This window comes from Protopterus annectens, chromosome 4.part1 (assembly GCF_019279795.1).
Source record: "Protopterus annectens isolate FY-2018-M chromosome 4.part1, PAN1.0, whole genome shotgun sequence".
NCBI lineage: Eukaryota > Metazoa > Chordata > Ceratodontiformes > Protopteridae > Protopterus > Protopterus annectens.
In genome coordinates, this window is record NC_056734.1 from 573,543,188 (window position 1) to 573,570,901 (window position 27,714).

Consider the following 27,714-nt stretch of genomic DNA (forward strand, 5'->3'; position numbering starts at 1 on the left):
CGGCTTGGAGTCTGACATGGCACCAGCAACTCTAACCCTGTGGGTTCTGTCCTTGAGCCAGTTTGCAACCCATCTTGTGACATATGGGTTTACATTTAAGCTGGTGAGCTTTTCTATGATACCCGAGTGGGGTATTGTGTCGAAAGCTTTTGCAAGGTCAAGGTAGGCTGTGTGAACTGCCTTACCCTCATCAATGGCCTTGGTGACTGTTTCAAAAAAGTCGACCAAGTTCAAGAGGCATGATCTGCCCTTGACGAAGCCGAATTGGGTAGTATCCAATGTCTGTAGGTCCCCTATGTCTTTATTTATGAGTTCCATTATGATCCTCTCCATAGCTTTGCAGACCAGGCTTGTTAAGCTTATGGGGCGGTAATTACCAGGGTCCGTAGAAGCACCGCCTTTGTGGAGTGGGACCACAGTTGCCGTACGCCACTGTTTGGGTACATATCCTGTGGTAAGGCTAAGATTAAACAGCAGCCTTATGTGTGGGTTTAGTTCCTCATTGAGTTCGTGTAGCACACAGCCGGGGACACCATCCGGTCCCATTGATGCTGTGTTTTTAGCTTTAGAGAGAGCAGCTCTCAGCTGGGCATTTGAGATGATTGGGAGGCTACATTCTGCTGGGATAGATATTTTGGGGGGGAGGGAGGGGAGAAAGTTTCACTGAACCAGTCTGCCAGTATGTTTGCAATGTCTGTGGGTTCAGTGATTTTTGTATCATTTTGGACTAATTCTGAGCATATCTGGGAGTTTCCACCCAGATTTCTAACATAGCTAAAGAAGGCCTTATGATTGTCTTTTGAGTCCTTGGCGATTTTTCTCTCAAAGTTGGCCTTGGATGATTTTATGAGTGATCGTAGTTTTTTACTAGTATTGATCAGAGATGTCTTCCCTTTTAGGGATTTTGCTCTATCTTGTAGTAGCTTTCTCCTCTTGTTGTAAAGTTTGTTTATGGCTGGGGTCCACCAGATCGGGTGCTTGCCTTTGGTGGAAAGGGTCTTGATTTTATTTGGGATTGCTTGATCCATGCACTCCTGGAGGTGCTCGTAGAAAGCATTTGTAAGGGATTCAGCAGCGTGGGTTGTGGTTTCCAATGGCTCAGGGGCCTTGAAGGATACCACACCAGTCTTAAGAAGTGTGAAGTTGGCTTTTGAGAAGTTCTTCACTGTGGTCTTTTTTTGTTGGGGGTGGGGGCGGGATGTGGATCTCCAGTGAGATTAGTTTATGGTCTGATCTCACCAATGAGGGATATACTTCCGGTGTGGAGCATTTTGTCCCCATGTTTGTGATGATCAGGTCTAGTATATTTTCACCTCTTGTGGGAATGGTGACAAGTTGTTCCATAGTATTTGAGTTTATGAACTCCAGGAACCTTTGGGCTAGGGTATTGGGGCTTGAGTAATGTTCCCAGTCTATGTTTGGGTAGTTGAAGTCACCCAATATGATGGTGTTTGGAGAGACATTTATACTCTCCAGTGTCTTCAGGAAGGCTGTGTGGGGTTCCTGAGTTTGAGAGGGTGGCCTGTAACATGCTACAAACTGTAGAGCAGTTTTGCCTATGGTTAATTGCACCTGAATGGTCTCTGATGCTTTGTGAGTTGCCACCAGCCTGGAGGTGTGGGTATCCTTGATGAATATGGATACACCCCCTCCTTTTGTGGTACGGTCCGGGTTTTGGGGCCGGAACACATGATATGAGGTAAGACCTGATAGTGCCTGGGTGCTCTCAGGAGCCTTGAACCAGGTTTCAGTCACAGCACAGACATCGATGTTCTCCATACTGAGGAGGGCTTCGAGGGCATGCATCTTGAGATTTAGACTTCTGGCATTGAGCAGCATTACCCTTAGTTTTTTTCCATTATTGTTTTCTAGGGCGGTGGGTTTAGAATTTGAGCCTTGTCTAAAAAAGGCACTATGGGGGTGGCAGGAGCCTTTGCCAATATCTGGAAACCCAGGGGTGACAGGTGCAAGCCGTCCCTTGCGAAGCAGCATGGCTAGTCAAGCATGTCATTCCAGGCAGACAGACATTGGATCCCCTTAGAATGACACCAGAAATTAAGCCAATTATTAAAACTGATCATTTTGTCTCTGTATTGTGGCATCATTCTTGGTGAAGGTAGGATACTGCTCACGGTCAGGGTCATACCAGCCTGGGCTACATAATCTGAGAGCTCCTTTATGTACAGACCTTGTATATGACAATTATAAATATCGTTGTGTTTTGTAGATATGATGCTTTGTCTATTTGTGTGGGGCTTTTCTCCCAAATTGCCCAATCAAACTTTCCCAGTAAACTACGTTAAATAAATAAAGTGAAACCCTGCCTGATCCTGAGTTTCTAAAGACCTGCTTTGTCTTTAATAACCATCTAACTTCCCTGTTTATTTATTTATTTAGTCGTTCCTCTATGTGTTAACTAATGTGTAGACAAGCCCAAGAGCTATTTCCAGCTAGGGCATGGGCTCATTTTGGAGCAAGAATTAATGCAATCAGTGCGTACACACAAACACACACATCCCTACCTCGTACAACCTTAAATCTCACTTGCACCAGTAGGCTTTTTGATACGTGATTAAAGTTGCATTTTATTGTTATCTTCTTATTATTTTTTTAAATTACCAACTCCATTTAGTTAAAGGGGTAAATTTCTGACAATAAACAATCCGTGTAATCTGGGTTTGAGTAGTTTTTGTCATATTAATTGAAAATATGCAGTAAGTTCATATTTAATATTTAGAAACTCAGGCAACTTGAAGAAAGTTTTACTGTAATGCTTCAGTACTTTATCAAGTAAAAATTGACAACATTATGACATGGAAGTCTATAGTATATATCTGTGTATTTGTCATGTGAAACCTGTGGCTACCACATTACTCAGAAGATAGCTGCTGTTGAGATCAGCTAACTATGTATTGCCTGGAGAGTCTTTCCTCTGATTCTGTTCAAGAATCAAAAGGGTTTAAGATAAAAGAGTAGAATGCCAAGTTTGACCAAATCTTTCACCTGTTAAAGTCCACTGCTCTGGCAGTGAATTCAGAAATCACAGTAGTGGTGAGTCCCCATTCTTGTCAAAGTTGCATTTCTTGTTTGCCATCTACTAGTGCCTGTGAGAAAGGCTAAAGAGGTGTACTTAGCTCACCCTTGCTGTTAGGGTTGAGATGCAGGGATAAGGTACTGCTTCTTTCAACTATAGGTCTTGACTGGCTGGTCATCTTATGTAAACAGGATCCTTGATTTAGTAGAGTACATCTCCAAGGTTGTGTTCACTCCAAGGGATCTACGCCCATTCACCCATTTTAAACTAATGCTAGATTCCCAGTGATGTTTGATTGGCCCCTCAGTCTATGCTACTCCCACATGGTCTTTGATTAATGTTGTGGCATTGGACTTGTACAGCTTTGTTCAAACTCTTAATGTTGTGGCATTGAACTTGTACAGCTTTGTTCAAAATCTTGCAGGAGATGACCAAACAGTTTAGGACGTGCATGATTCAAGAGAATGAACTGATAACAGAGCAGTGACTTGCAGTGACATATGCTCAGGGAAAGGTGTTCAAGCAGGTATGTTTAGTTAACACTCCATACCAAAGCAAAATGTCTGATTGACTTAAAGCATATAGGCTACTATGCTGTCTTAATTGACAAGAGGGTTATTTCTGATGTGTAGTAATTTAGGACACCATCCACTAGGAATGTTTATGCTGCAAAATGGAATTTTGCTGGTGTGCAGATGAAGAAAGGGTATATTCCTTTGCAGGATGAATACTGTTTTAGGGTATTACTATACTTTTTGTTTCAGGGTATACTGTATCCACTTTCGGTGTTCACCTTTACTCTACAGCCTGTTAGCAGTTATGTGCAAAACAGTGAGGATCATACCTTTCAAACATTAACATTTTACAAGGTGCTTGTGCATTTTAACCATCATAATGAAATACTTCTCAGATTTGTAACTGAATGTGTTTATGCCTATATTAATTGTGTTGATGACATCTGTCTCTTAACCAGCAGCTGTTGTTGAACTAAAACTCATTAAAAGAAAATGCTGCTTTTAGTGGCTTTCAGTTTCATTAGTCATGTTTATGTTCTAAATGTTCTTAGTTACCAGGGTTGATGGCTCAGTGGTAAGATCTCACAGTTGCCTGTAAGATTTGAGGTTCATTCCTGATCTTTTGTCATTACTTATATAGAGGCCGCATTTTTTTCCTGTGTCAATATATGAGTTTAAATACTTGGGATCAACTGTTCAGAGTAATGGTGAGTGTGGAAGAGAGGTGAAGAAGAGAGTACAGGCAGGATGGAGTGGGTGGAGAAGAGTGTCAGTAGTGATTTGTGACAGACGAGTACCAGTAAGAGTGAAAGGGAAGGTCTACAAGAGGGTAGTGAGACCAGCTATGTTATATGGGTTGGAGACAGTGACATTGACAAAAAGGCAGGAGTCAGAGCTTGACATGGCAGAGTTGAAGATGTTAAGATTTGCACTGGGTGTGACGAGGATGGACAGGATTAGGAATAAGTATATTAGAGGGCCAGCCCAGGTTGGAAGGTTTGGAGACAATGCCAGAGAGGCAAGATTACGTTGATTTGGACATGTGCTGAGGAGGGATGCAGACTATATTGGGAAAAAGATGCTAAGGATGAAGCTGCCAGGTAACAGGAAAAGAGGAAGGCCTAAGATAAGGTTTATGGATGTGGTGAGAGAGGACATGCAGGTGGCTGGTGTGACAGAGCAAGATGCAGAGGACAGGAAGAAATGGAAACAGTTGATCTGCTGTGGCGACCCCTGACGGGAGCAGCTGAAAGAAGAAGAACAATTCAATATATGTTTTTCTGAAATGTCCATCAAATTGATTACTGCTGCCGTAGTCTTAGCTATATGGGTTATATCTTGCCAAGGAAGTAACAGATGGCCGTCTTCCAAAGCTTCAGGGCACCTTCCACAAAACTAAACTGAGAAGCAGCTTGAGCTGACTAAAAGACAAGGTTCAGCACAAAGTCCATCACAGCTTTTCTGCTGCTGAAGAGTACACTTCTCTTGAGGCTTTTGAGGATCGACGGTTGGCTTGTGCTTTTTTTGCTGGGCAGATAAGTTCCCCTTGGGGGAAAAACTTCCATTTTCTTAAATGTTGCTAATGTTTTGTTACTTTCCTCTTCAGGAAAGTTGTTTTAAAACTAGTAGTGTTTTTATTTAATAGACAGTCCGGAGACTATAACTTTCTTTTAAACGGAGCATTCATTTCACTCTCTCACTTTATTGTAAACTAATTCAAAACATAATTTCTTTAGAAAATATGTGTTTATCCATTGTGGGGCTGTCATAGTGTTTTAAAGTGATTGATTTTTACTGTGTTTTTTCAGTCAGAAAATATTTTTTTGTGGGATGGTAATTTTACCAGCATTTACTACTTGTCTTCCCTGGGAAAGAGGCACCATTTCATCTTAACCATGGAACAGACTACTGATCTCATGGTTGGTCTTTCTTCCAGCCACCAAAATAAAAACTTAAGCAAACAGCCTTTGCCACCATGGAAAACTAGTAATTTGCCTCACTCTCAGGTGGGTGACTTTGCTGTAGCAATTTGTTGTACCTCAGATCACTCATCTTTTAATCCACATCCCTCTGGTGTAGCACCTATGGACTGGGGGTCCTATGAACTGGGGGTTAGCCACGTCCTCTGCGGTTATTGGAGTCCCTTCAGTGGGCAAGGGAGAACCACTGTTATTGGTCCTGAGAGAGGGAACAGGGAAGGTTTCCCTGATGTATCAGTGCCTGTCCCTGGGGAAACAGCAGCTGCCATAAGTAACACTGCTGGCCCAGTCTTTCCTGTCAAAAGGAAACCGGAAACCAAGACTGTATCTATCCCTCCTCAAATTTCTTTGGATAGGAATAGTTTACTGGGATTGACTCAGGGGTTTAATTCAGTCTGCTGATCCTTCTTGTAAAGTAGTTTCTGGTAAAATAAAGAAGGATTCCTCTTTTCCTGAAGAGATTCAAGATTTTGTAACTGAACAGGAAGATACAGGGATGGAGTCATTTTTTTTCCTCAAATTTCTAATTCAGACTCAGAGAAGAGTTCAGTTTCTGATTCTGCCTGTGGGGTTTCTCTTTCTCTGAGACTATTGTTTGAATGTCCCAATGTTTTCAGTGGAAGAACTCTGAGTAGCTCAGAAAATATTATGATTTTTTTAAGAAAGATTTTATAGAGCCTACACCCATTCCTCCTGTCCTGTCCTATGTGCTTTAGAGGATGTCTGTCTTACTGCTTGTACTTTTCTTGTTAGGCAGGTGTCCCCAAAAAGGCAGGTAAGATGTATAACATTCCTTAGTCTTTTAAATATTTATAGATAATACCCAAACCTGAACCAGCAGCTATAGCCTTAGTTAATTCCAGTTCTACTCTTTCTAATCATCATCATCATCGTCAATCTCCTTCTTCCCATTTTTCTACATGTGGTTGGGGTACTGCGTTAACTGTTGCCATCTCTCTCAATTCAATGCCACACTCCTGCTGCCTTCTTCAACACTCATACCTGACTGTCACAGATCTTCTCCCACACAATCCATCCACCTCTTTGCTGGACGCTTTCATTTCCTCTTACCTTCTTCCTGTCTGTCCCAAATTTTCTTCACCACATTGTCTTCTGTTTTTCTACACATGTGCCACCTCTAGCTTTCTCATCTGCTCTGCCTTTACTGCCCAGGTTTCTGTACCATACTGTAGTACTGGTCGCACCACTGTTTTGTACACATTACTTTTCAACTTCTTTGGCATTTTTCTGTCATATGCTACACCTGACACTCTATGCCATTTGATTGCAGACCCTCTGATTCTAGCTTTGACCTTTTCATTCAGACATTCCTTCTTTTCAACCACCCCTTCATTTACTTGAAGTTGTTAACCTGTTCCACTATCTTTCCTTCAGTCTCAATTCTCAGATTCTTCTGATTTCCCCAATTTTCTGCCATTACCACTGCCTTATCTGTACTTAGTGTAATTTCATGTGCTTTCACTTTTGCATGCCATTCCCTTCGCCTAACTTTTGCTGAAGTTCTTGCTCAGAGTCTGCCTATAATGCCACATCATCTGCATACAGCAACTTTGTTGATCTGCCCCTCCGACCTGTTTGCTAATGTAGTCTGTCACCTGTATGAACAGCAGTGGGCTCAGAGCTGAACCCTGGTGCACACGCACTTCCACTGGGAAATCCCTCTGTGAGACCGAACACTGTCTGTACTTGAGTCATTGGGTCCTTGTACATAGCCTGCACTAATTCTACCAATGTTTCTGGGACTGCGAACCACTGCAGTACTGTCCAAATCAGCTTTCTTGGGACCTTATCATATGCTTTCTCCAAGTGTAGGAATGATCAAGTTTGAATCTTTCCTCATCTTTAGCTTCTTCTCAACTATCTGTCTCACTGCAAACATCAGGTCATCATGATCTGAATCCAAACTGCTCATCTCCCATTTGACTTTCTGCTACTCTGCGTATCTGTTTATCAGTCACCCTCTATAGAACTTTCATGCAGTGTGGCAGGAGTGTGATACCTCTTTACTGCCCACATTGTGGATGTCCTCTTTGTTCTTGTACATTGGCACAAGTATGCTTATTCTCCAGTCATCTGGGATGCACCTTTCTCTCCACATTGCTATGAGTAACCTCAGCGCCATTTCTCCCTTATTTCACCCAGTATCTTTATCATATCTGCTGTGAACCCATCTGACCCTGCTGCTTTCCCTACTGCAATTCTTACTTCTTTTAGGGTGGGCTCCTCCTCTTCCTTCATCATTTGCTGTGTCTGTTGCAGTGTAGCTTCTGTGGGATTTTCTTCATTTAGAAGCTGCTGGAAGTAATCCTTCCATCTGCCTTTAATGTCCTGTGGGCTAGTGAACAGGATGCTGCTGGCATCCCTTATGAATGGTCTCTGACTATCTTTTTTATCTTTCTGTCTTTGCCTTGCAACCTGATATGGTTTCTTTGTGCCAACTACTAAGTCACTTTCTAGAAGCTGGTAGAGTGCCTCCAATGCCCTGTTCTTTGCTATTGAAACTCTTATTTTAGCTTCATCGTTAGCTAACCAGTATTCCTTCCTAGTCTGATCTGTATTTTCTGTCTCCCACTTTTAACGGCACTCCACCTTTCGTTTGATGACTTCCTGGACTTCTGCATTCCACCACCAACTTTCCTTATGTAACTTATTTCCATCCCTGGCTCAGCCACATATCTGTTCTGTAGTCCTCACACATGCTGTTTTGAGGCACTGCCATTCTTTTTCAACTCCATCTATTTCCTCCTCTTCTTGGGGTGCTGGAGTCGTGAGTAATTTCTTGACCTGTTGTACCTTCTCTGCAGTCAACTTCCAGGTATTCAGCCTGATCTCTGTTGACCTTTGCTCTGTTGAGCCTTCTCTGACTATTGCCTGCAGCTGATTGTGGCAACCAGTGATTTATACCGTGGGCCAACTCTTTCACTGGGGATGACTTTGCAATCACTGATTCTACCCCAGTGCTCTTTCCTTACTAGAAGGATGTCTACCTAAGTTGCATGTTGGCCACTCTTGTATGTGATCTTGTGACTGTCTCTCTTTCTGAACCACATGTTGGCTACTATCAAGCCATTTGCCAGACAGAAGACTAGAATGGTGTTGCCTTCTTTATTCCTGTTGCCCCACCCATGTGGACCCAGGCAGTCCTCGTATCCTGGTCTGTCTTTCCCGATATGTACATTCAAGTCGCCCATTATCAACACCAGTTCATGTTGTCCTGCTTCATCTAGTAGGTCCTGCAAGTGCTGTATGAATACACTCTTTCCTTACTATCACAACTCTGCTGTGGGGCATAGGTTGAGATTATGAATACTGTCCTTGAGTTCAGAGAAGTAAATGCAAGGACAGGAGCGGTCCCAGCACAGAACCCTGGGGACTCCACTGGTGACCGGTCTGTTTGTGGAGGTAACTTCCTCTAGTTTAATTTTCTGCATCCTATCCATGAGCTGCTTTGCAGTCCAGCGGATGGCACACAGGTTTACTCCCAGATTAGTTAGCCAGTGTAGATAAAATTGTTCACAGTCAGCTCAGTGCATTGCTGAGTTGTACTTACGAGGTTACAGACATAACTAAAAAAAGTCCTTGTGAATGTCATTGACTTGAGTAGCTATTTTATCATCAAACTTGGCTTTTGATGTTTTTTTTAAGCTTCTGAGTTGTTGCTTTTTTTATTTCAGTGATGAGAGCTGTGTCATTCTGGGAATTACTGTATTTAATTTTGGTCAAAATTCTCTTCCTTTTATTGTAAAGCTTGTTAATGACATGGTTCCACCATGTGGGTTTGTTTCTGGGATTTACCCTGTGCTGTTTCCTTCAAGGTACAGTTGCATATATGCAGCTGTTTATATGCTGGTATAGTGTGGTGGTGCGCATTTCCATGTACTGAGTGGAGTTAACTGAGTTTGTTGGGCACTTGAAGCTTGCCAGTCTGTCACTTAAGAGTGGGTAGTTTGTCATGGAGAGATTTCTAAAAGCACCTTTGGAGGAAGGGATCTCTGCTTTCAGTTCAATTTCAAAGGAGGCAGGTTTGTGGTCAGACCAAACAAGTGAAGAAGATTCACAAGGAGTGGTGCAAGATACCCACATGTTAGTAAGGATGAGATCCAAGATGTTATTCCTCATAGTGAGTAATCTGACTGATTGTTCCAAGGCATTTGTATTGACAAAGTCCAGTAATGTCTGTGATTGTGCACTAGGTGTGTGCAGGTTTCCCAGGCTATAGCTGGATAATTTAGATCAGCTAGGAAAACAGTATTGGGTTTAATACAAAGTGATTCAAGTTCCTGTAAATAGGTGGTGTGGATTTCTTGCATCATAGAGGGAGATCTATAGCTAGCTATTGTATGGTACAGGACCTTTCTAATGGTTATTTGGACATGAACAGTTACTGTTGCATCATGGATAAAAATTGAGACACCTCCAGCTTTTTCCCCCTCCTGTACAGTCTCAGATACTAAGCAGATGTCATTGTCCTTCAGGGTGAGAAGGGTTTGTAGGGTGTGGAGGTTCTTGTTTACCTTCATATTTCCTTTGCTTGTTTTGTTATGTTGGCAAGCTTATCAGGCTAGCATTGCCTAAAAAAGCGAATAATGAATGAATAGGATGTGAGCTGTCAATGTACAGAAGCATCGATGCACATTATATCAGTTTCTGCATGGGTGACAGTACCTATGAATGAAAAATGGCCAAAATTACAGTGATCACAAAAGTAATACAGTTTCTTTTTACAATAAGTTTTTTTTAATGTACTAAACAGTGTCTTCAGATGCATTTTATCTGAATGGTGGTGCTCTGAGAGAAAGTTTTTTTCTTATTGTAATTGTGACGATGTGAACAATGTGAGGTATTGCCAGCTGTGCCAGGAGAAGTAGGGCAATGGATGTATAACACATGCTGGCACACTAGCTGAAATTTTTTAAAGGATTGTATGTCATTTGTATATCAAACTGATTCGTACAGATGCTTGGGTTGAAAAATATATTTGTAAAGTTGCTTGTGTTAAAAATGTATCAAAAGTGTCCCGTACTGGACAGAAAAGAAATATACATGGATTATTGTAACTGTTTAAATGTGGGCTGGCCACGGTGGTGCAGCTATTAACGATGCCACCTCACAGCAAGAGGCTTTCCGGTTAGATTCTCAGCTGGCGTGCCTTCTGTGCGGAGTCTGCATGTCCTCCCTGTGGTCGCATGGGTTTCTTCTGTGTGCTCCAGTTTCCTCCCACATCCCAAAGATGTGCTGTAAGTGGATTGGACACTCTGAATTGGCCCTAGGTGCGAGTGCGTGCATATGTGTGCCTTCTGTGGAAGGTTGGGCACCGGGCTGGCAACTCGACACAGAAAAACTCCACTGCTAATCATGAGCAGACGGATGATCCGCTGTGGCGATCCCCTAACTGGGAAAAGCCAACAGAAGAAGAAGATTGTAACTGTTTAAATGTAGGATACTGGAAGAGAAGCGGTTAATGCCAAACTCTAAAAACAGTAAGAAATTAAATTACTGGGCCTAGGCCATAAAGATGTTATTTCACAGTTTTGAATGAAGCCAGAGATGCAATGTCTGTTAAGAATTATGGTTTATTAGCTCCTGTAGGAAGAATGGAAGTGTTTATGGTTTTATGACTTCCAGGAGCTGCAGCAGATCTTAGCAAGGCTGTCTGTGTATTATTGACACCTATATTCAAAATCTTGACAGCTTCTAGTCAAGGGGGGGTGGGTTTGCATAGGAACTAGAAGTCAGATAACCAGATGTATGTGATGTCATTCTGTAGTCTGGGAAAAAATTATATTTTATTATTAGGAGAGACTGAAGTCTCATGGCAGTCTGTTTTTGGAACCTGACATCAAAGGATCACTCACCTATTTCATCTTGCCTTGCCTAGTAAGTGACCAGGGAATAGTTACTCTTTAGATTAGTCAGGAAAATATAATGAGATTAGTTAAGTACTGTTTTTCTGTCACTGTGCGGATCTATTTATTTGTGTTATTTAATATTTCCTGCGGTTGAAGCTCTGGTGTTTATTATAAATAGATATTTAGTATTTTTATGTTCTTTTATTATTTCTTATTAAATATATTTAAACTTTTCATTGTGGTTGGTCCTTTAGAGAATATTTTAAGCTTTGAGAATACTTGTATCAGCCTGACTGGTCAACATTACCGTTTGCATTATGTTAATTTCACTCAGTATAATTTGGTACCCTTGTAGGAGCCTTGGAGTAGCTGACTTTTGGTTGTCTGATAGCAGGGTAACTACCTTATAGTCTGGGCAGAAGGGGGCCTAGCTGGTTAATCTGTGCCAGCCTTTGCAAGGTGTATGTGTGTGTATGTGTGTGAAAATCAAATCTGAAAGTGTGTGTGTTTGTGTGTTCTACTTAGAGCAGGGACACGAAGCACTGGTTTCACAGAGAGAGTGGTGGAGGACATGGATTGGAAACTCTGCTGAGGACTTAATTCTACAGCTGTGCCAGTGGGGAGCCTTAATGGGGATCTGGGGAGAAACAGAGAGAGAAACCCAGACCCCAGGCTGTGTTTGTTGCCTGTGTGCTCTTAAAGGAAATTGTGCTTGATGCAGAGACCTGCATCTGGAAATACTGGGTGTATCCATTTTTGTTCCAATTGAACGTCCCACTACAGTGTCAGTGGTAAAATTTCAGGCTCTTTGATTACTGGCCCAGAGAGTGGATGTCACAGTAATGGTTAGGGTTAGGGGCTAGGGGCAGGAGAAGGGTTAAGGTTAGCACATGAGTAGTGCAAGGGGGAGGCAATGAACTGCTCCTACCTAGCTTTACTAATGTCTGTTAACCTTGTCCTGCATCTGCCTCTGACCTCAACCCAATACATTGCATTACTAAAACCTTTTCCCTAACAATTTCACAAAACAAGACACTAAAACACATTTTGTATACACCAGCACACATATAAAGCACTAAATCTATTCCCTTTCCTTGCCCATACTCTAGCCCTAAACAGCAAACACTTAGACACACAATCCCACCTCTAATAATGAAATGTTCAGTATATCCAAAACTTTTAACATTCAAAGAAGCTCCCACTTGAATAGAAGCACATCCCCATGTAGAAAATGAACATTTGATGTTCCTTCTTCCATAAAACCCAGCTCTTGATAAAGAGTGCTTCCGATAAAAGCAAACAGTACACACATACGCATAGGTTAGTACTAGGCTAACTGCTCTTGCGAGTCATTTTAAGCCTAGCCAATTATCCCTTGTGAGACTCAAACCCTGCACCTTGTGTTTGTAAGGCAAACACATTAACTATTAGGCCACCATCCCAGGGAGGGGTGGTTGGTTGGCATAATGGTTCAGGTTTTTACCTTATAGACATAAGGTGCAGGGTTTGATTCTCACATGGAGGCTATTGGCTAGGCTGAAAATGGCCCACAAGGGCAGTTAGCCTAGTACTAATCTATGAACCTATAAGGAAAAATGAGTGTCATTCAATCTGCAATGAGTTATAAGTGGAGTTACACACTTTGTAAACACCCCTTGAGCAGTAGATAACCTACAAGATAATGCAGAGAACTGACTGCGTGACCCAGTCACAGAAACTCTTGAGAAATTTCTTGAAACCTTTGGCCATGAAAATGTGATAGTATGCATCTTTTAGGTCCAATGTTACCAAAAGCTTCCCAAGGGAATGAGAGGCAACAGAGTCTGAAGACAACATCTTGAATTTTGGAACGTCAACATACAGATATAGGAGTAAAGACCTAGAATTCATCTCCAAGAAGAATCTTACTTACTTTGGTACAAGGAACATTCTAGAAAAGATGCATTTGCCCCTTTGATTTAATTGTACTGGCTGTATGAATTCTAGGGTGAGCAAGTGTTGAAGAACCTGAGGAAAAAAATCTGTTTGTTTAAGGGGTTGGAAGGAATTCCCCTGAATGTAGGTTTTGGAATCCAGTGCCAACTTCATCCTTCTTGAACCACCTTCAACACCTATGAATCTGTCACAATCTATTCCTAAAGGGAAATGTACAGAGTCAGCAGTTGGGACAGTTTTTGATGAAAATTAGGGGCAGTAGGGGATGCCGTGGGAGAGAATGCTGGCATAGTCATTCTGAAGTTGTACACTGTACCTTATTAGCAAAATATACTTGTTTCATGTTAATCTCTTTCTGCTATCTCATTTTTTCTCTTTGCTTGGACTGAGAAAGTGGGGATTGCTTATTTTGTTTCTTAGATGTGAAAGAGGATCTGGGAGATTATTAAGGGGGCCTGAAACAACTTAGAAACTCCCTAAATTATTTTCCCTCTGTTATTAAACTGTTTGCGGACCAAAGTAGAAGATGAATAAAATAAAACCTGACAGTGACAATTATCTAGAACCCACGTGTGTGAGCATAAACACAAAGACCCCATATATATATATATATATATATATATATATATATATATATATATACGTGTGTGTATACACACACACACGCACACATATATACATATAGATTCACTTTGGAATCTTGAAATTCCGAAACATTGAATCTCATATGATCTAAACAATATGATTGATGTTTCGGAATATCGAAATTCCGAAAACGACTTAAACTCCGAGATCGCACTACAGCAAGGAATGGGAAATCTCCTGTTCCACGCTGTATGCAGATCTCCGTTCAGAATTTTAAAATTCTGAAACTTAGATTGCATGGTCTCGACCATATGAGATTCGTGATTTCAGAATTTCAACATTCTGAATGGAACTCATATATATATATATATATATATATATATATATATATATATATATATATATACACACACATTATATATATATATATATATATATATATTTATACATACATACGCACACACACACACACACACACACATATACATTTTGAATAGTCATTTCAGTTGTTTAATATAGCAAATACATTTACTTTAAAATCAGATTGTAAACCCTGCAAATTGAAAATACTTTAAAAAAAGGTTTTACAAACATATACATAGTACATATAACACATTAGAAATGCAAAAAGTGTGTTTGTGTGGGGATACAAGCCCCCCCTGCACCCACACAGTGGAAAAAAAGGGAAATTCCTTCTTCCCACTGTGTACAATCTCACACAACATATAAATTACTAGCAGTGTATGGATTCCATTACCCTGCTAAAACTAAATGAGATGCAGATGGTCACTCATCTGTAGAAGGAAAGAAAATTTTCAACCATCTGCATCTTGATGAAACAAAGGGTTCCTATCAATTCGATGAAAAATCTAAATTTTGAACGCTCATATAAGCGGAAATGCAGGTAATTGAAATCGATATTGTGAGATCACGGTACAGTGAAGATCTGATAATTTGTGCTTTCCTCACTGTAGTGCGATTTTGGAGTTGGAATATATTTTTGGGGGTGGGGGACTGCCCCCCAAAATAGTGATTTCAATTACCTGCGTTTTCGCTCTTCTGAGCATTCGTGATTTTGATTTTTCGTGTATGTAATATAAACCCGAAACAAAGCACAGTGTGTGTGTGTGTGTGTGTGTGTGTGTGTGTTTGTGGTCGCAGTAAACTCTTTTGAATGCCCACTTTCTTAAAAAGGTTTACTACTACTTAAAAAGGTTTACTATTTAGACTTCCCAGATGTTAAGAGTCCTTAACAGGGGTTTCATCTCTTTTAACCAATCTGGGTTTCCAGATAAACATTCAGAAATCCTGCTTAACCCTGTCACACTGAATTGTCTTTTTAAGATGTTTTATAGACACTGCAGCAAAATGAAGGATTTTTATCGTGGTACCTTCCTGAATGTTTTAACTCTGTCTCAGACTTCAAACAGAGACTTTCTAAGGATTATGAAGTTCGTGGTATGTATGATGCTGATGTTTCTTCTCTCCAGGTTACAGGAGAAAAAATCAGTGCTATCTAAACGGCACATGACTCCAACACTTGCATCATGTGGAATATCAAATAGCAATCTTAGGCTTTATATATATATATATATATATATATATATATATATATATAAACAGAACTGCTTGGGGACAGTTTCTATGGGGGTAATAGGTGCAAGGCCTGTGGGATTTTTCAGACATAAGCATATAAATATAAAAAGGTTATTGGCTTTATAATCTCTACGTCTATGCTCCCTAGGACCTTTCCAAGTGATTACAGACAATACCACAGTGATATGTTACATCTACAAGCAAGTGGGCACAAGGTTATACCCACTAGGGAGGCTGGCTATGATAGTTTGTGAGTTAGCTGTTCAGCACTCTTTAACTGTCTGAGCATCTTACATTCTGTCAGAACAAAACATAGTGTCAGACAAGCTGAGCAGGACCAGTACAGTGTAGAACTTCATGAATGAGAATTGAATGAAATGATCTTCCATGAACTGATTCATTTGTGGGGAGCACCTCAAGTAAATCTACTTGCCTCCTTTCTAAACAGACAATTCAACAGATTCTCCTTTAGGACTCCTTGCAAACAGGACTGGAAAACAGATGCTTTTTCATTCCCTTGGATGGGAATGTTCCTTTATGCAATTCCAACCTTTCCACTGATATCCAAGGTAATTCTGAAGATTCAGAAGGACTGTCCAAAAATTAATTGTGGTGACCCTCTTTTGGCCCAAGCAACACTGGTTCTCCCTTCTTATGAAATTGGCTGGAGGCAAGTACCACAAACTGGACCACTCACACTATACAGGAGGAGTTTGATACACCGCACTCTAAAAATAAAATCTTCAACTAACTGCTTGGCTGATTCATTTCTAATGCATTTTAGACAACTCTTTTGAGAGAACATGCAGTAGGTACTAAAGGAGGCAAGAAAACCTACTATTAGAAAATCTTATATTGTCAAGTGGAAGAGATTTTTCTAGTTAGTTCCTAGCCAATATCCAGGATCCTTACCCAGGATCACCAGTGCTTAAATATTTGTATGAGCTACTAGCCTCTGGCCTTTCATACTCTTCTGTCAAGGTACATCTTGTGGCCATTTCAACTTGTCTATGGAGCCATTTTCTGAAAAGAGTATTATACCTGTGACAACTATGCAAATAAGTTGCTCTTTTCCGTTATCTTAACTTTTGGCTGGAAAAGTTAACCACATCTCCATTTGAACCTGCACCTCAAGCAGAAGTAAAGTTCATTATATGGAAACCATTCTTTTTATTGCTCTGGCATTTCCAAGAGGAGTATCTGAGTTTCAAGGTCTCAGAGTGAACCTATCTGGTCTTCATAGGGGTAGGGTGTCATTAAGATCGAATCTCTCATCATGCCCAAGGTTGTTTCAGAGTTTGCTTTGAGTTAAGAAATCAATCTATCAATGTTCTGTTCTGACCCTCAGAATCCAAGAGAAAGGATTCTACATACTTTGGACATGCATAAGTAGCTTGGGTACTATCTTAACAGAACCAAATCCTTTTAAGAATGCTGATCAGCTGTTAATTTCATATGACGGGACTAAAATGGGACAACCCATGTCAAAACAGACTATTTTCAGATGGATGTACTTGGCTACTAACCTTTGTTTGAGCCACCACGGTAAACCATTTCCAGGTTGTATCAAGACACGCTCTACGAGGACCTTGTCTTCTTCAGTGGCATATTGGAATGGGGTGGATTCTAGAAGCATTCTAGAGGCAGCTACATGGTCCTCTATGCATACCCTTACATAGTATTACAAACTGGATTTTTCCTCTAGCTCCATGACAGGCTTTGCTTGGACCAATCTCCAGGGGCTCCTGGATCTATAGCCTTCCTCCTCCCATATTGTATAGGCTTTGGTGATCAACCCATGTAGCCTAAAGGAATAATGAACATAGTACAGTTGTGTAAGTTGCACTTAACCCTTAACAGTAGATGCTGAAATTCCTCTCTACTGCTGTAGCCATCCCCCCCATCCCCCTACTTATGGTGGGAAACATTTGGGTGGTTATTTCAACTTTGTTTGTTTACCTCAGGAGGAGTATACTACTATTTAACTTATGGGCAAGAAAATCATAAAGATTTTCCACTCTTGACACCTGCTTTTCCTTCCTTAGGACTGATGAATCAGCAGTCACAATGGAAGTGTGGGGGGAGCCAGAGCTTTTGGAATCTGGCCAGTTGTTGTATCTTGAGCAGACATACCTCATGTAGCCTAAAAGCTACTTAAGCAATGAGGAATTGGAACATCTACTGATATGGGTAAGTACAACTTAAATAATTGTACTTTTGCTTATATGGTGGTGGCTGTTCATCATGGGGTTGCTAAAGGGGATGGCTATGACTCCTACACATGGATATATGTAATCCTTTAATATTCAGAGTATGGTACTGCGAGGTGCTTATCTAACTAACTATTCTGTCCACATCATCAGATTGGGCAGCAGTCTTGAATTATACAGGCAAGGCTTCATAATACAATGTCTTACATTTAATTGCCTGTCATAGTCGTGTCTCTTTAGTATGATTTAACCTCCCTTCCTCCCATTGGAAGCACAGATGTAAGGGGAGCTGCTTTTTATTTGCAACTAAAAGCTATTTTTCATTTTAATAGGCTTTGCTAGCTGCACGTAAATATTATGGATTTCACAGAACTGAAAAATTATCTGACTGGAAAGCCTGACCATTTCTGTTTGAAAATCAGCAGGAGCTCACGTTGTATGTGTGTGTGTGTGTGTGTGTGTGTGTGTGTGTGGGGGGGGGGGTCTAGTTTCTTTAGTCATATTACATTTTAGAGCTGTACTTCACTTAAGTGAATGTCACTGCCATGATAGTAACCAGTTCATTTCCAAAGCATATATTTCATTTTCTGTTTCAGCAGTTTCTAAATAACATAAATAGAAGTTGTAGGTTGTTTCCTAAAATGTATACTTGAGTGGCAAAATAAATAAATTAAAATATACCTTTGCTGCAAAGTTTCCAGTCTTTTTTTTACTCAAGGGCACTGTGAATGGATAGGTAGTGTACCTGTTATTTATATTAATGTTTACTGACACTTTTCTACTTGTGTAGTATTTATTTTATTGAAACAAGTTACTAAAAAAATGGGGGTCGGGAAGTTGCTTATCCACTGGTAAATGTCATTCATAGCACGTTTGACAGAAATGCAGCAGTATATAGTAGCACACATGATACAATAATGAAAACGGTTGATGAAGCTTTTTTTGGGGGGGGGGGTCTTGAAACATAATCATTTCTAATGTTGTGTTGTATGTAACCACTATTCGCAGATGAACTGATGGCCTTTGAGATGAAGAGAAGGGAAGCAGAAGTAGGTAGAAAGCCACCTCCAGAACCAGTGCGTGCCAGGATTCCTTTCAGTGCTTGCTTGCAGGCTTTTACAGATCCTGAAAATGTGAATGACTTCTGGAGTAGTGCTTTGCAGGCGAAATCAGCAGGGATCAAGTAAGTTGAAATTTCTAATTGAAGGGTTCCATAGGAACTGGCTGCCTCTGTCATCTTGTTCTTGATGGCTTTGGGGGAAGCAATGTTAAGCCTTCTATTTTGATGCTATCTGGGTATATTAATGTCATTAATACTGTGTTCACTGTTATGTGCAATTTGAGTTTTTTATGTTGTATTTATTGCTCCAGTTTATGTAAAAAGTCTTTTTGAGTTATTATGGAAGATGGCTGACCTCTTTTTTAGATACTTCTGTCATAATGATACACCCATAGAAACTATACTTTGGTAATCAGTCAAGATGAATTATGCATCATGGAGTAGTAATTCTTTATGAATTATACAAGGTGGAATAGTCTTAAGACTGTCATTAACTGTGTTTTAGTCATGTAGGAGTATTCAGATATTCAAACATAGACCACTGTTTGCAGTAGCTTAAGCTATATGTGCCCTACTCCACTATATCAGGTTAGCATCCCAAAACTAAGGGAACCTTCAACATGCTGCAACTGTCAGGAGCTTGAGCAGAGCTCAATTAAAAGACAATTGGAGTGTGAAAAGCTTCAGAACTTTGCTGCTGAGGAGAGTGCTGCTTTGGTGGATCAAGTGAAGCTATCAGATAGTGATCTGTGAAGGGCTGGGCAGATAAATCCCTGTTGTGGAAAACCTTCCATTGTCTATTATTTTATGAGGAAAACTGGTGTATTTGCTGCAAAAGGTATGATTTAGCTAGGAGATGGAACGTTTTGGGACTATCATTATTTTTCACTAAAGTCTTTCTTACTTTTGAAAGTTTTGTGTGTTTGGAATAGGATCCTGTGCTTGCGATGGACTGTTATTGGTTTATTTACATCAGAACCACTTGCTTTCTACTTTACTGACTTGTTGAGGCTTCACTTCTCACTTTCAGTGTCTTTTCCTTGACTTATGTATGAAGCAATGGCCTGTGTTCACTGTAGTATCTTCTCCTGCTCGCAAAAGAAGAAAGTTGTAAAGAAGTTTTTGGATGTTAGGCCAGCTGATTTTATGTCTCAGTTGCTGGTGGTTCCTCAGGCCAATGATTTTTTTCCCCAGTCCTCTTGGTGTGACCTTTTCAGTTAACAAAAACCAGGGGATGGCCATGTCCTCTACAGCTATAGGGATGCCCTTGCTAGACAGTGTGGAAAATCAGATCTGATGTTGTCAATTTTCATTCATTCCTCAACAGGTGGGTCTGAATCTTGGCTGTTGTTATAGCTCATGGCCACCAAAAAACTCTCAAGCTCCTCCATTACCTGTAATGCACCAACCCTTAACATACCTCAGATCTCGGTTGCTGCTTCTATGTTTAGACGCGGTTGGCTTAAGCTCTCGAGCAGTTTTTGTAAACAGATAAGTTTATTTTGACTTTTCCAGTTAATACAACACTTCTTTTACTAAATCCTGCCTTTTTACATTGTTCTAGTGTACCTTTATTACCATTGTTGGTAAATTCCCCTTTTTCCTCTTATACTTCTTAGTGTAGATCTTCTTACCATCTCTGGTAATCCCTTTTCCCTTTTTTCTGTTTCTACTAATTAAGGGGAAAAAAAAGCTTCCTTATATTTCTTTCTGTTTAGTGTAAAAATGCCTGAGAAAGATCCTTCTGGCTTTTAGAAGTGCCAGAAATGTGGGCACAAGTTGTCCATTTCTAATGCACATGCATTGTGCATATATTGTACGGGCCCAGACCATCTTCAGGAAGACTTTTCCATCTGTAAGGCCTTTAATCTGTGAGCTATTGCGGATAGGAAAAATAAGTTAATTTTGAAAGGATTGCTGCCGTCATCCTTTTAGGTTCATAGGTTCATAGGTTCGTACTAGGCTATCTGCCCTAGGGCATTTATAAGCCTAGCCAGAGTGTATGTGGCTTACACCACCCCTTAGGATGAGAATACTACGCCCTTTTAGGGTTTAGTTTACTATGCCTCTGTCTAGTAGTGACACAGAGATGACCCCCGGGGTAAACCTACGATCTCCCATCCACTCGTCGAGATTTCTCTTGAATAAAGTCAGTGAGGGGCTCTGCCTAACATGGACTGGGATTCTGTTCCAGAGTGTAGGGAGCCTCTGGGTTATGAATCTGTCCCTCCAGCACATTCTATTTATTTCTGCGTTGAGGTTTAAGTCACTTGTTCTCGTGGCTCTGATGGATTTGGATTTTCTGAGGTGGAGCATGTCCATTAATTCAGGATTGGACATGGCCTTGTACGTCAGGCACAGATCACCTCTGAGTAGGCGGTATGTGACTGAATAGAGCTGGAGTGTTTTCAGTCGGGCAGCATATGACATATGTTTAAGACCCTTTATCCTCTTGGTGAGGAACTTTTGGGGTCTTTCCAACTGCTGCAGGTGTCGGGTGAGATACATCCCAAATGGGGCATTGTACTCAATCATTGGCCTGATAAGAGAAGAGTACAGGGGCACAATGACCTCTCTTGATCTAGATGTGAAACCCTTCATGATAAGGTGGGTAATATAGAAGGTCTTCCTAACCACTTTGGCAATGTGAGTGTCAAATGAGAGGTTACTGTCAACCTGGGTCCCTAGGTCCCTGATTACCTCTTCCGTACTTAATGGATTACCGCCTATGTGGTAATTTGTCGGTACCTTGTTTTTCCCAAAGGGTATGACTATACATTTTTTGGCGTTCAGCTTAAGGCCGTGGCTCTGGCACCAATTATCCGTTTCTATGAGGCCTCTCTGAAGGATGTTTGTGTCCGCTGGAGTATCAGTTATGGCGCCCAGTTTGCAGTCATCTGCGAACTTTGTCAGCCACAATCCTCCTATGTTTGCCTGTACCTCAGAAAAATAAATGCCGAACAAGAGGGGTCCCAGGACTGAGCCCTGTGGGACACCGCTTGTGACTGGCTTAGTGTCTGACATAGCTCCAGCAACTCTGTCCTTGAGCCAGTTTGCAACCCATCTTGTGACATATGGGTTAACATTTAAGCTGGTGAGTTTGTCTATGATGCCCGAGTGGGGTATTGTGTCAAAGGCTTTTGCAAGGTCAAGGTAGGCTGTGTGAACTGCCTTACCCTCATCAATGGCCTTAGTGACTGTTTCAAAAAAAAGTCGACCAAGTTCAAAAGGCAGGATCTTCCCTTGACAAAGCCAAATTGGGTAGGATCCAATGTCTGTAGGTTCCCAATGTCTTTGTTTATGAGTTCCATAATGATCCTCTCCATAGCTTTGCAGAACAGGCTCGTCAAGCTTATGGGGCGGTAATTTCCAGGGTCCGTAGAAGCACCGCCTTTGTGAAGTGGGACCACTGTTGCCGTACGCCACTCTTTGGGTACGTATCCTGTTGTAAGGCTAAGATTAAACAGCAGCCTTATGTGTGGGTTTAGTTCCTCTTGGAGTTCATGTAGCACACAGCCCGGGACACCATCCGGTCCCATTGATGCTGTGTTTTTAGCTTTAGAGAGGTCGGCTCTCACCTGGGCATCTGAGATGTTAGGGAGGCTACACTCTGCTGGGATAGTTATTTCTCCTTTTGGGGGGGAGGTGGAGGAGAAATTTGCACTGAACCTGTCTGCCAGAATGTTGGCAATGTCAGTGGGTTCAGTGTATTTTGTGTCATTTTGGACTAACTCTGAGCATATCTGGGAGTTTCCACCCAGGTTTCTAACATAGCTAAAGAAGGCCTTGTGATTGTCTTTTGTGTCTTTTGCGATTTTTCTCTCAAAGTTGGCCTTGGATGATTTTATGAGTGATCGTAGTTTTTTGCTAGTACTGATCAGAGATGCCTTCCCTTTTAGGGATTTTGCTCTGTCATGTAGCAGCTTCCTCCTCCTGTTGTAAAGTTTGTTTATGGCTGGGGTCCACCAGACCGGGCGCCTCTGGGGAATGGGTCTTGGTTTTATTTGGGATTGCATGATCCATGCATTCTTGAAGGTGCCCATAGAAGGCATTTGCAAAGGATTCAGCAGTGTGGGTTGTGGTTTCCACTGGCCCAGGGGCCTAGAAAGATACCACTTCAGTCTTAAGAAGTGTGAAGTTTGCTTTTGAGAAGTTCTTCACTGTGGTCTTTTGTGCAGGGGGTGGGGGCGGGATGTGGATTTTCAGTGAGATTAATTTATGGTCTGATCTTACCAAAGAGGGATGTACTTCCGGTGTGGAGCATTTTGTCCCCATGTTTGTGATGATCAGGTCTAGTATATTGTCTCCTCTTGTGGGAATGGTGACTAGTTGTTCCATTGCATTTGAGTTTATGAATTCTAGGAACCTTTGGGCTAGGGTGTTGGTGCTTGAGTAATGTTCCCAGTCTATGTTTGGGTAGTTGAAGTCTCCCAAAATGATGTTATTTGGAGAGACATTCATACTCTCCAGTGTCTTCAGGAAGGCTGTGTGGGGTTCCTGAGTTTGAGAGGGTGGTCTGTAGCATGCTACAAACTGTAAGGCAGTTTTGCCTATGGTTAGTTGCACCTGGATAGTCTCCGATACTTCGTGCGTTGCCACTAACCTGGAGGTGTGGTATCTTTGATGAAAATTGATACTCCCCCTCCTTTTGTGGTTCGGTCCAAGTTTTGGGGCCGGAAAGCATGATATGAGGTAAAACCTGATAGTGCTGGGGTGCTCTCAGGAGCCTTGAACCAGGTTTCAGTCACTGCACAGACATCGATGTTCTCCATACTGAGGAGGGCTTCGAGGGCGTGCATCTTGAGGTTTAGACTTCTGGCATTGAGCAGCATTACCCTTAGTTTTTTCCACTTGTGTTTTCTAGGGAGGTAGGTTTGTCATTTGAGCCTTGCCTAAAAAAGGCACTATGGGGGTGGCAAGAGCCTTGGCCAATATCCAGAGGCCCAGGGGTGACAGGTGCAAGCCATCCCTTGCGAAGCAGCGTGGCTTGTCAAGCATGTCATCCCAAGCAGACAGACAGTGGATCCCCTTAGAATGACACCAGTAATTAAGCCAATTGTTAAAACTGATCATTTTGTCTTTGTACTGTGGCATCATTCTTGGTGAGGGTAAGATGCTGCTCAGGGTCAGGGTCATACCAGCCTGGGCTACATAATCAGAGAGCTCCTCTATGTCTCTTTTCATGTAGTCCAGGGAGGTACGTCTCAGGTCGTTCACACTGGCATGTACAATGACTGAGTCATATTTGTACTTGCTGTGGAGTGACCTGAGTGCTTGTGTTATGTGGCGGATTCTAGCTCCCGACAGGCAGCTTACTGTGACCCTCTCCTTGTTCAGCCTGGTGAGCGGGACGTCAGTGTGCCTGACTATGGAGTCACCTTTTACAAGAGTGTCTGGCATGTTGTTTGGCCTTAAGGGCTGTGACTGTTTAGCACACTGGCTTTGTGAACTATGTGTTGCATGTGCTATGTCTTGAGGTGGTGGTTGCTTGGGTGTCTGCTTTGGAGGCCTCTGTTGTTTTGGTAGATTTTTAATCAGCGCCTCCGAGTATGTTTTTGTGTGTTTATGTGTTTGGTTTGCAGTTGTGATAGTTCTATGTGAGACTGGGTTTGTGGTGTGCGTGGTTACCTTCTCCTCCTGACTGGTCTTGCCAGTACTGAATTGAGAGAGCTCAGCCTCCAGTTTGGCTATATAGTTGCATCTCTCGCATATATTTGTATTTGTTGGGAGGAGGAGAGGGTTGTCTGTGTACATGAGGCAATTGTAACATTGCCTCAAGATTCCCAGATTCACCAGCTGAACAGGAGAGGACGCCAGCAACTGACCCTTCGACATGCTAGAAATAGTGAAAAAGATTGCTGTGTAACTGAGTCAGAAAGGACCTATAGGGAAATGGGTACTCAACAGAATTTAGGTGAATGAAGTACTTTCGTTTGTTTAAGAGTGCTTTACCTGTATACAAAATGCTTTAGGAGCAAGTGCTGAGCTTTTCAGATAGAGTATAGGCTGTTTAGATTGTAAGTACAACAGTTCTAAGGGAAAAATTGAAGAGCAGACTTGGCGGAGCCAGAAAATGACTATTCTTCTCCAAGGCTGAACCCCTGCTAACCCAAGTCAAAGGAGCCTTCTTCTAAGTCTTCAAGGCCATTGGGGTCCACAACTCCATTGTCAGATCCTAACCCGGAGTCATCACAGATAAAGCCTAATTTGGATCTGAAGACTGCTCCTGCTCAGACGGTGTTCGAGCCGACAAAAGCCATCTTGGATCCTAGCTCTCTGGATCTGAAGTTTTTACTGAGAATCAGGTACTCTCCATCAATAGACCCAATACTTTGCAGAGTACTTTCACCATTCCCAGAATCCTGCCTGCACATTAGGTCCTCATCGGTTGCTTCTTCTCTTTCTTCCAGAAGTCTGACAGAAGCTGAAGTGGACAGAATGATGAGGAAATTTCCCTTGGTGCGGATACAGATGGGAATTCTCCCTGTTCCTACCCCTTTGGGGCAGGAAGCCTGGGTTTGCACTACTCCACCTATATCGACTCCTTCTCAGATATGACCTTTCTTTTTGGAGCCTTTGGATCTCAGTCTGCCAGGACCTTCCAGATCAGTTCTGAAGATGTCAGTATTGTTGGCTCCAAGTTTGCTTCTGAGTGCACTGGCTCCAACGGTTTTGGATCCAGATGACTCTTGGAGCCAAGGCGTCCCTGTGTGTGTGTGTGTGTGTGTGTGTGTGTGTGTGTGTGTGTGTGTGTGTGTGTGAGATTTAACGGAAGCTTGACTTCTTGGCTCCGTTAGCTTCCTTCTGTCTGGAGCGGTCAGCCCTTGAGTTGGTGGAGAGAATTTTCTCTGCTTCCACCGGATTGACAGATCTTACCCCCTCAGATCTTCCCTCTGGATCCCATGTGTTTCTGCACCTTGAGCCCCATCATTGTACCCCACAGGGGCTGCCAGCCCAAAGTCTCCAGGTTACCTAGCAGTGTATTTCTGTTTCTTCCAACACCTGTCTGGAGCATCCCACCAAAAAGGTCCTTAGGACGAGTAAGTGGAAGAGGAAGAACTTGGACTCCCCTAGGAGTCTGTCACCGAAGTTACTGATTTTCATGAAGGTGAAGAATCCCTGAGGTCACCTCCTGAAGACGTGTCATTCGGAGACATCCTGTAGATTATAGATTCTTAAGCACAGAGGTGATTGGTCTGCCGATAACCCTTCCCTGAAGGAACTGGTATTCCTGGAGGCCTTTGGGTCTGGCCCTTCTATCTCCTGGGTAATTCTGCTTGCCAATGTGTTTATTAACTTGATCTCTAGGTGGGTGTGGAAGGAACTCGACACAGTTGAGTCCGTTCCCAAAAGAACGTATTGAAATCTGGCACCACCTGTAGGAAGGGAATTTTGGAGAAAGGGAATGCCTGTAGAGTCTATGGTCATGGCGGTGGCAAAGCAGAGTTCCTCTGTCCATCCCCCTACTAGGGGGTCTTGGCCTTTGGACAGATTTGGGAAGCATGTGTATGCTTCAGTGAACTTTGCCCTCATATCACTGAACTACTTGGCACACTTTACAAGACTACAGAGGGACTTGATAAAGGAACTGTCAAAATCCCTTTCTGGGACCACTATTGCTGAAGCTCAGGCTTCTTTGGCCTCACAGTTGGCAACCCTACAATCCATTTCTAACTTGTCCATGAGGCTTATCTCTCATGCAGCTGAAACTACATCAAGGTAGGTGTGGAGGGAACCAGACACAGTTGAGTCAGTTCCCAAAAGACCGGATCCGAATCTGGCACCACCTGTAGGAAGGGAATTTTGGAGAAAGGGAATGCTCGTAGAGTCTGTGGTCATGGCGGTGGCAGAGCAGAGTTCCTCTGTCCATTCCCCTAACAGGGATTCTTGGGCTTTGGATAGATTTGGGAAGCATGTGTATGCTTCACTGAACTTTGCCCTCATATCACTGAACTACTTGGCACACCTTACAAGACTACAGAGGGACTTGATAAAGGAACTGTCAAAATCCCTTTCTCGGACCACTACTGCTGAAGCTCAGGCTTCTTTGGACTCGCAGTTGGCAACCCTACAATCCATTTCTAACTTGTCCATGAGACTTATCTCTCATGCAGCTGAAACTACATCAAGGGGAGCGGGTTCAGGCATTTCCATTAGGAGTCATGCCAGAATGCGTTTGTGTGAATTTGTGGAGCATTTCAAGTCCTCGTTCATCAATGCACCCTTTGATGGCAGTTTTTTGTTTGGTCCAAAAGTGAGGGACATGCTCTCCAGGTATGAAAAAGATGGGAAGACCCTCTCTGTAGCGGGCATATATTTTTCGACCCCCTCAAAGAGCCTTTTGAAGGAATCAATGAGGTGGTCAAAAGATGTGATTAAGAAAGTCACAGGGTCCTTTCCAAGATCCACGTGGAGATAGCTCCCCCAGGGGCAGAGGGAGGAACTTGAATGGAAGATGCATCCCACATGGCAGAGGAGGCCCGTATTACCAAGGGTCTAGAGATTCCTTCTTTGACAGACCCTACCAGTGCTCTTGAAAGGAGCCCAGAATGTCCCCCTCTGGAGGTAATCAGGGGTCTATTATAGGTTCATAGATGTGTACTAGGCTAATGGCCCTGGAGCCTTCACAAGCCTAGCCCATAGAAGTGCCCTGGCATCATGCCATCCAACGATAGTTCCCAGTGCTTCTATCAAGTAGAGCCACTGGAGTGATCCCTGGGGTGAACTTTCTATTTCCCATCCACTCATCAAGATTTCTCTTGAAGAGGGCCAGTGAGGTGCTGTGCTTGACATGTATGGGAAGTTTATTCCAGAGCATGGGCAGTCTCTGGGTTATGAACCTGTCCCTCCAGCATGTTCTGTTAATTGTGGTAATGAGGTTGAGGTCTCTGGAGCATGTGGCGTGGAGGGATTGTGATTTCTTTAGATGT

General features: G+C 42.2%; 1 protein-coding gene across 3 annotated transcripts in view; it reads left to right on the plus strand.

The window, feature by feature from the left end:
* USP13 (ubiquitin specific peptidase 13) overlaps positions 1-27,714 on the plus strand; it is a 1,684,661-nt gene that overhangs the window by 1,385,587 nt on the left and 271,360 nt on the right. For all 3 annotated transcript variants that reach the window (XM_044070383.1, XM_044070384.1, XM_044070385.1), the window contains exon 13: positions 18,733-18,907. In XM_044070383.1, the coding sequence (XP_043926318.1) occupies positions 18,733-18,907 (175 nt within the window). The remainder of the gene's footprint in view (positions 1-18,732; positions 18,908-27,714) is intronic.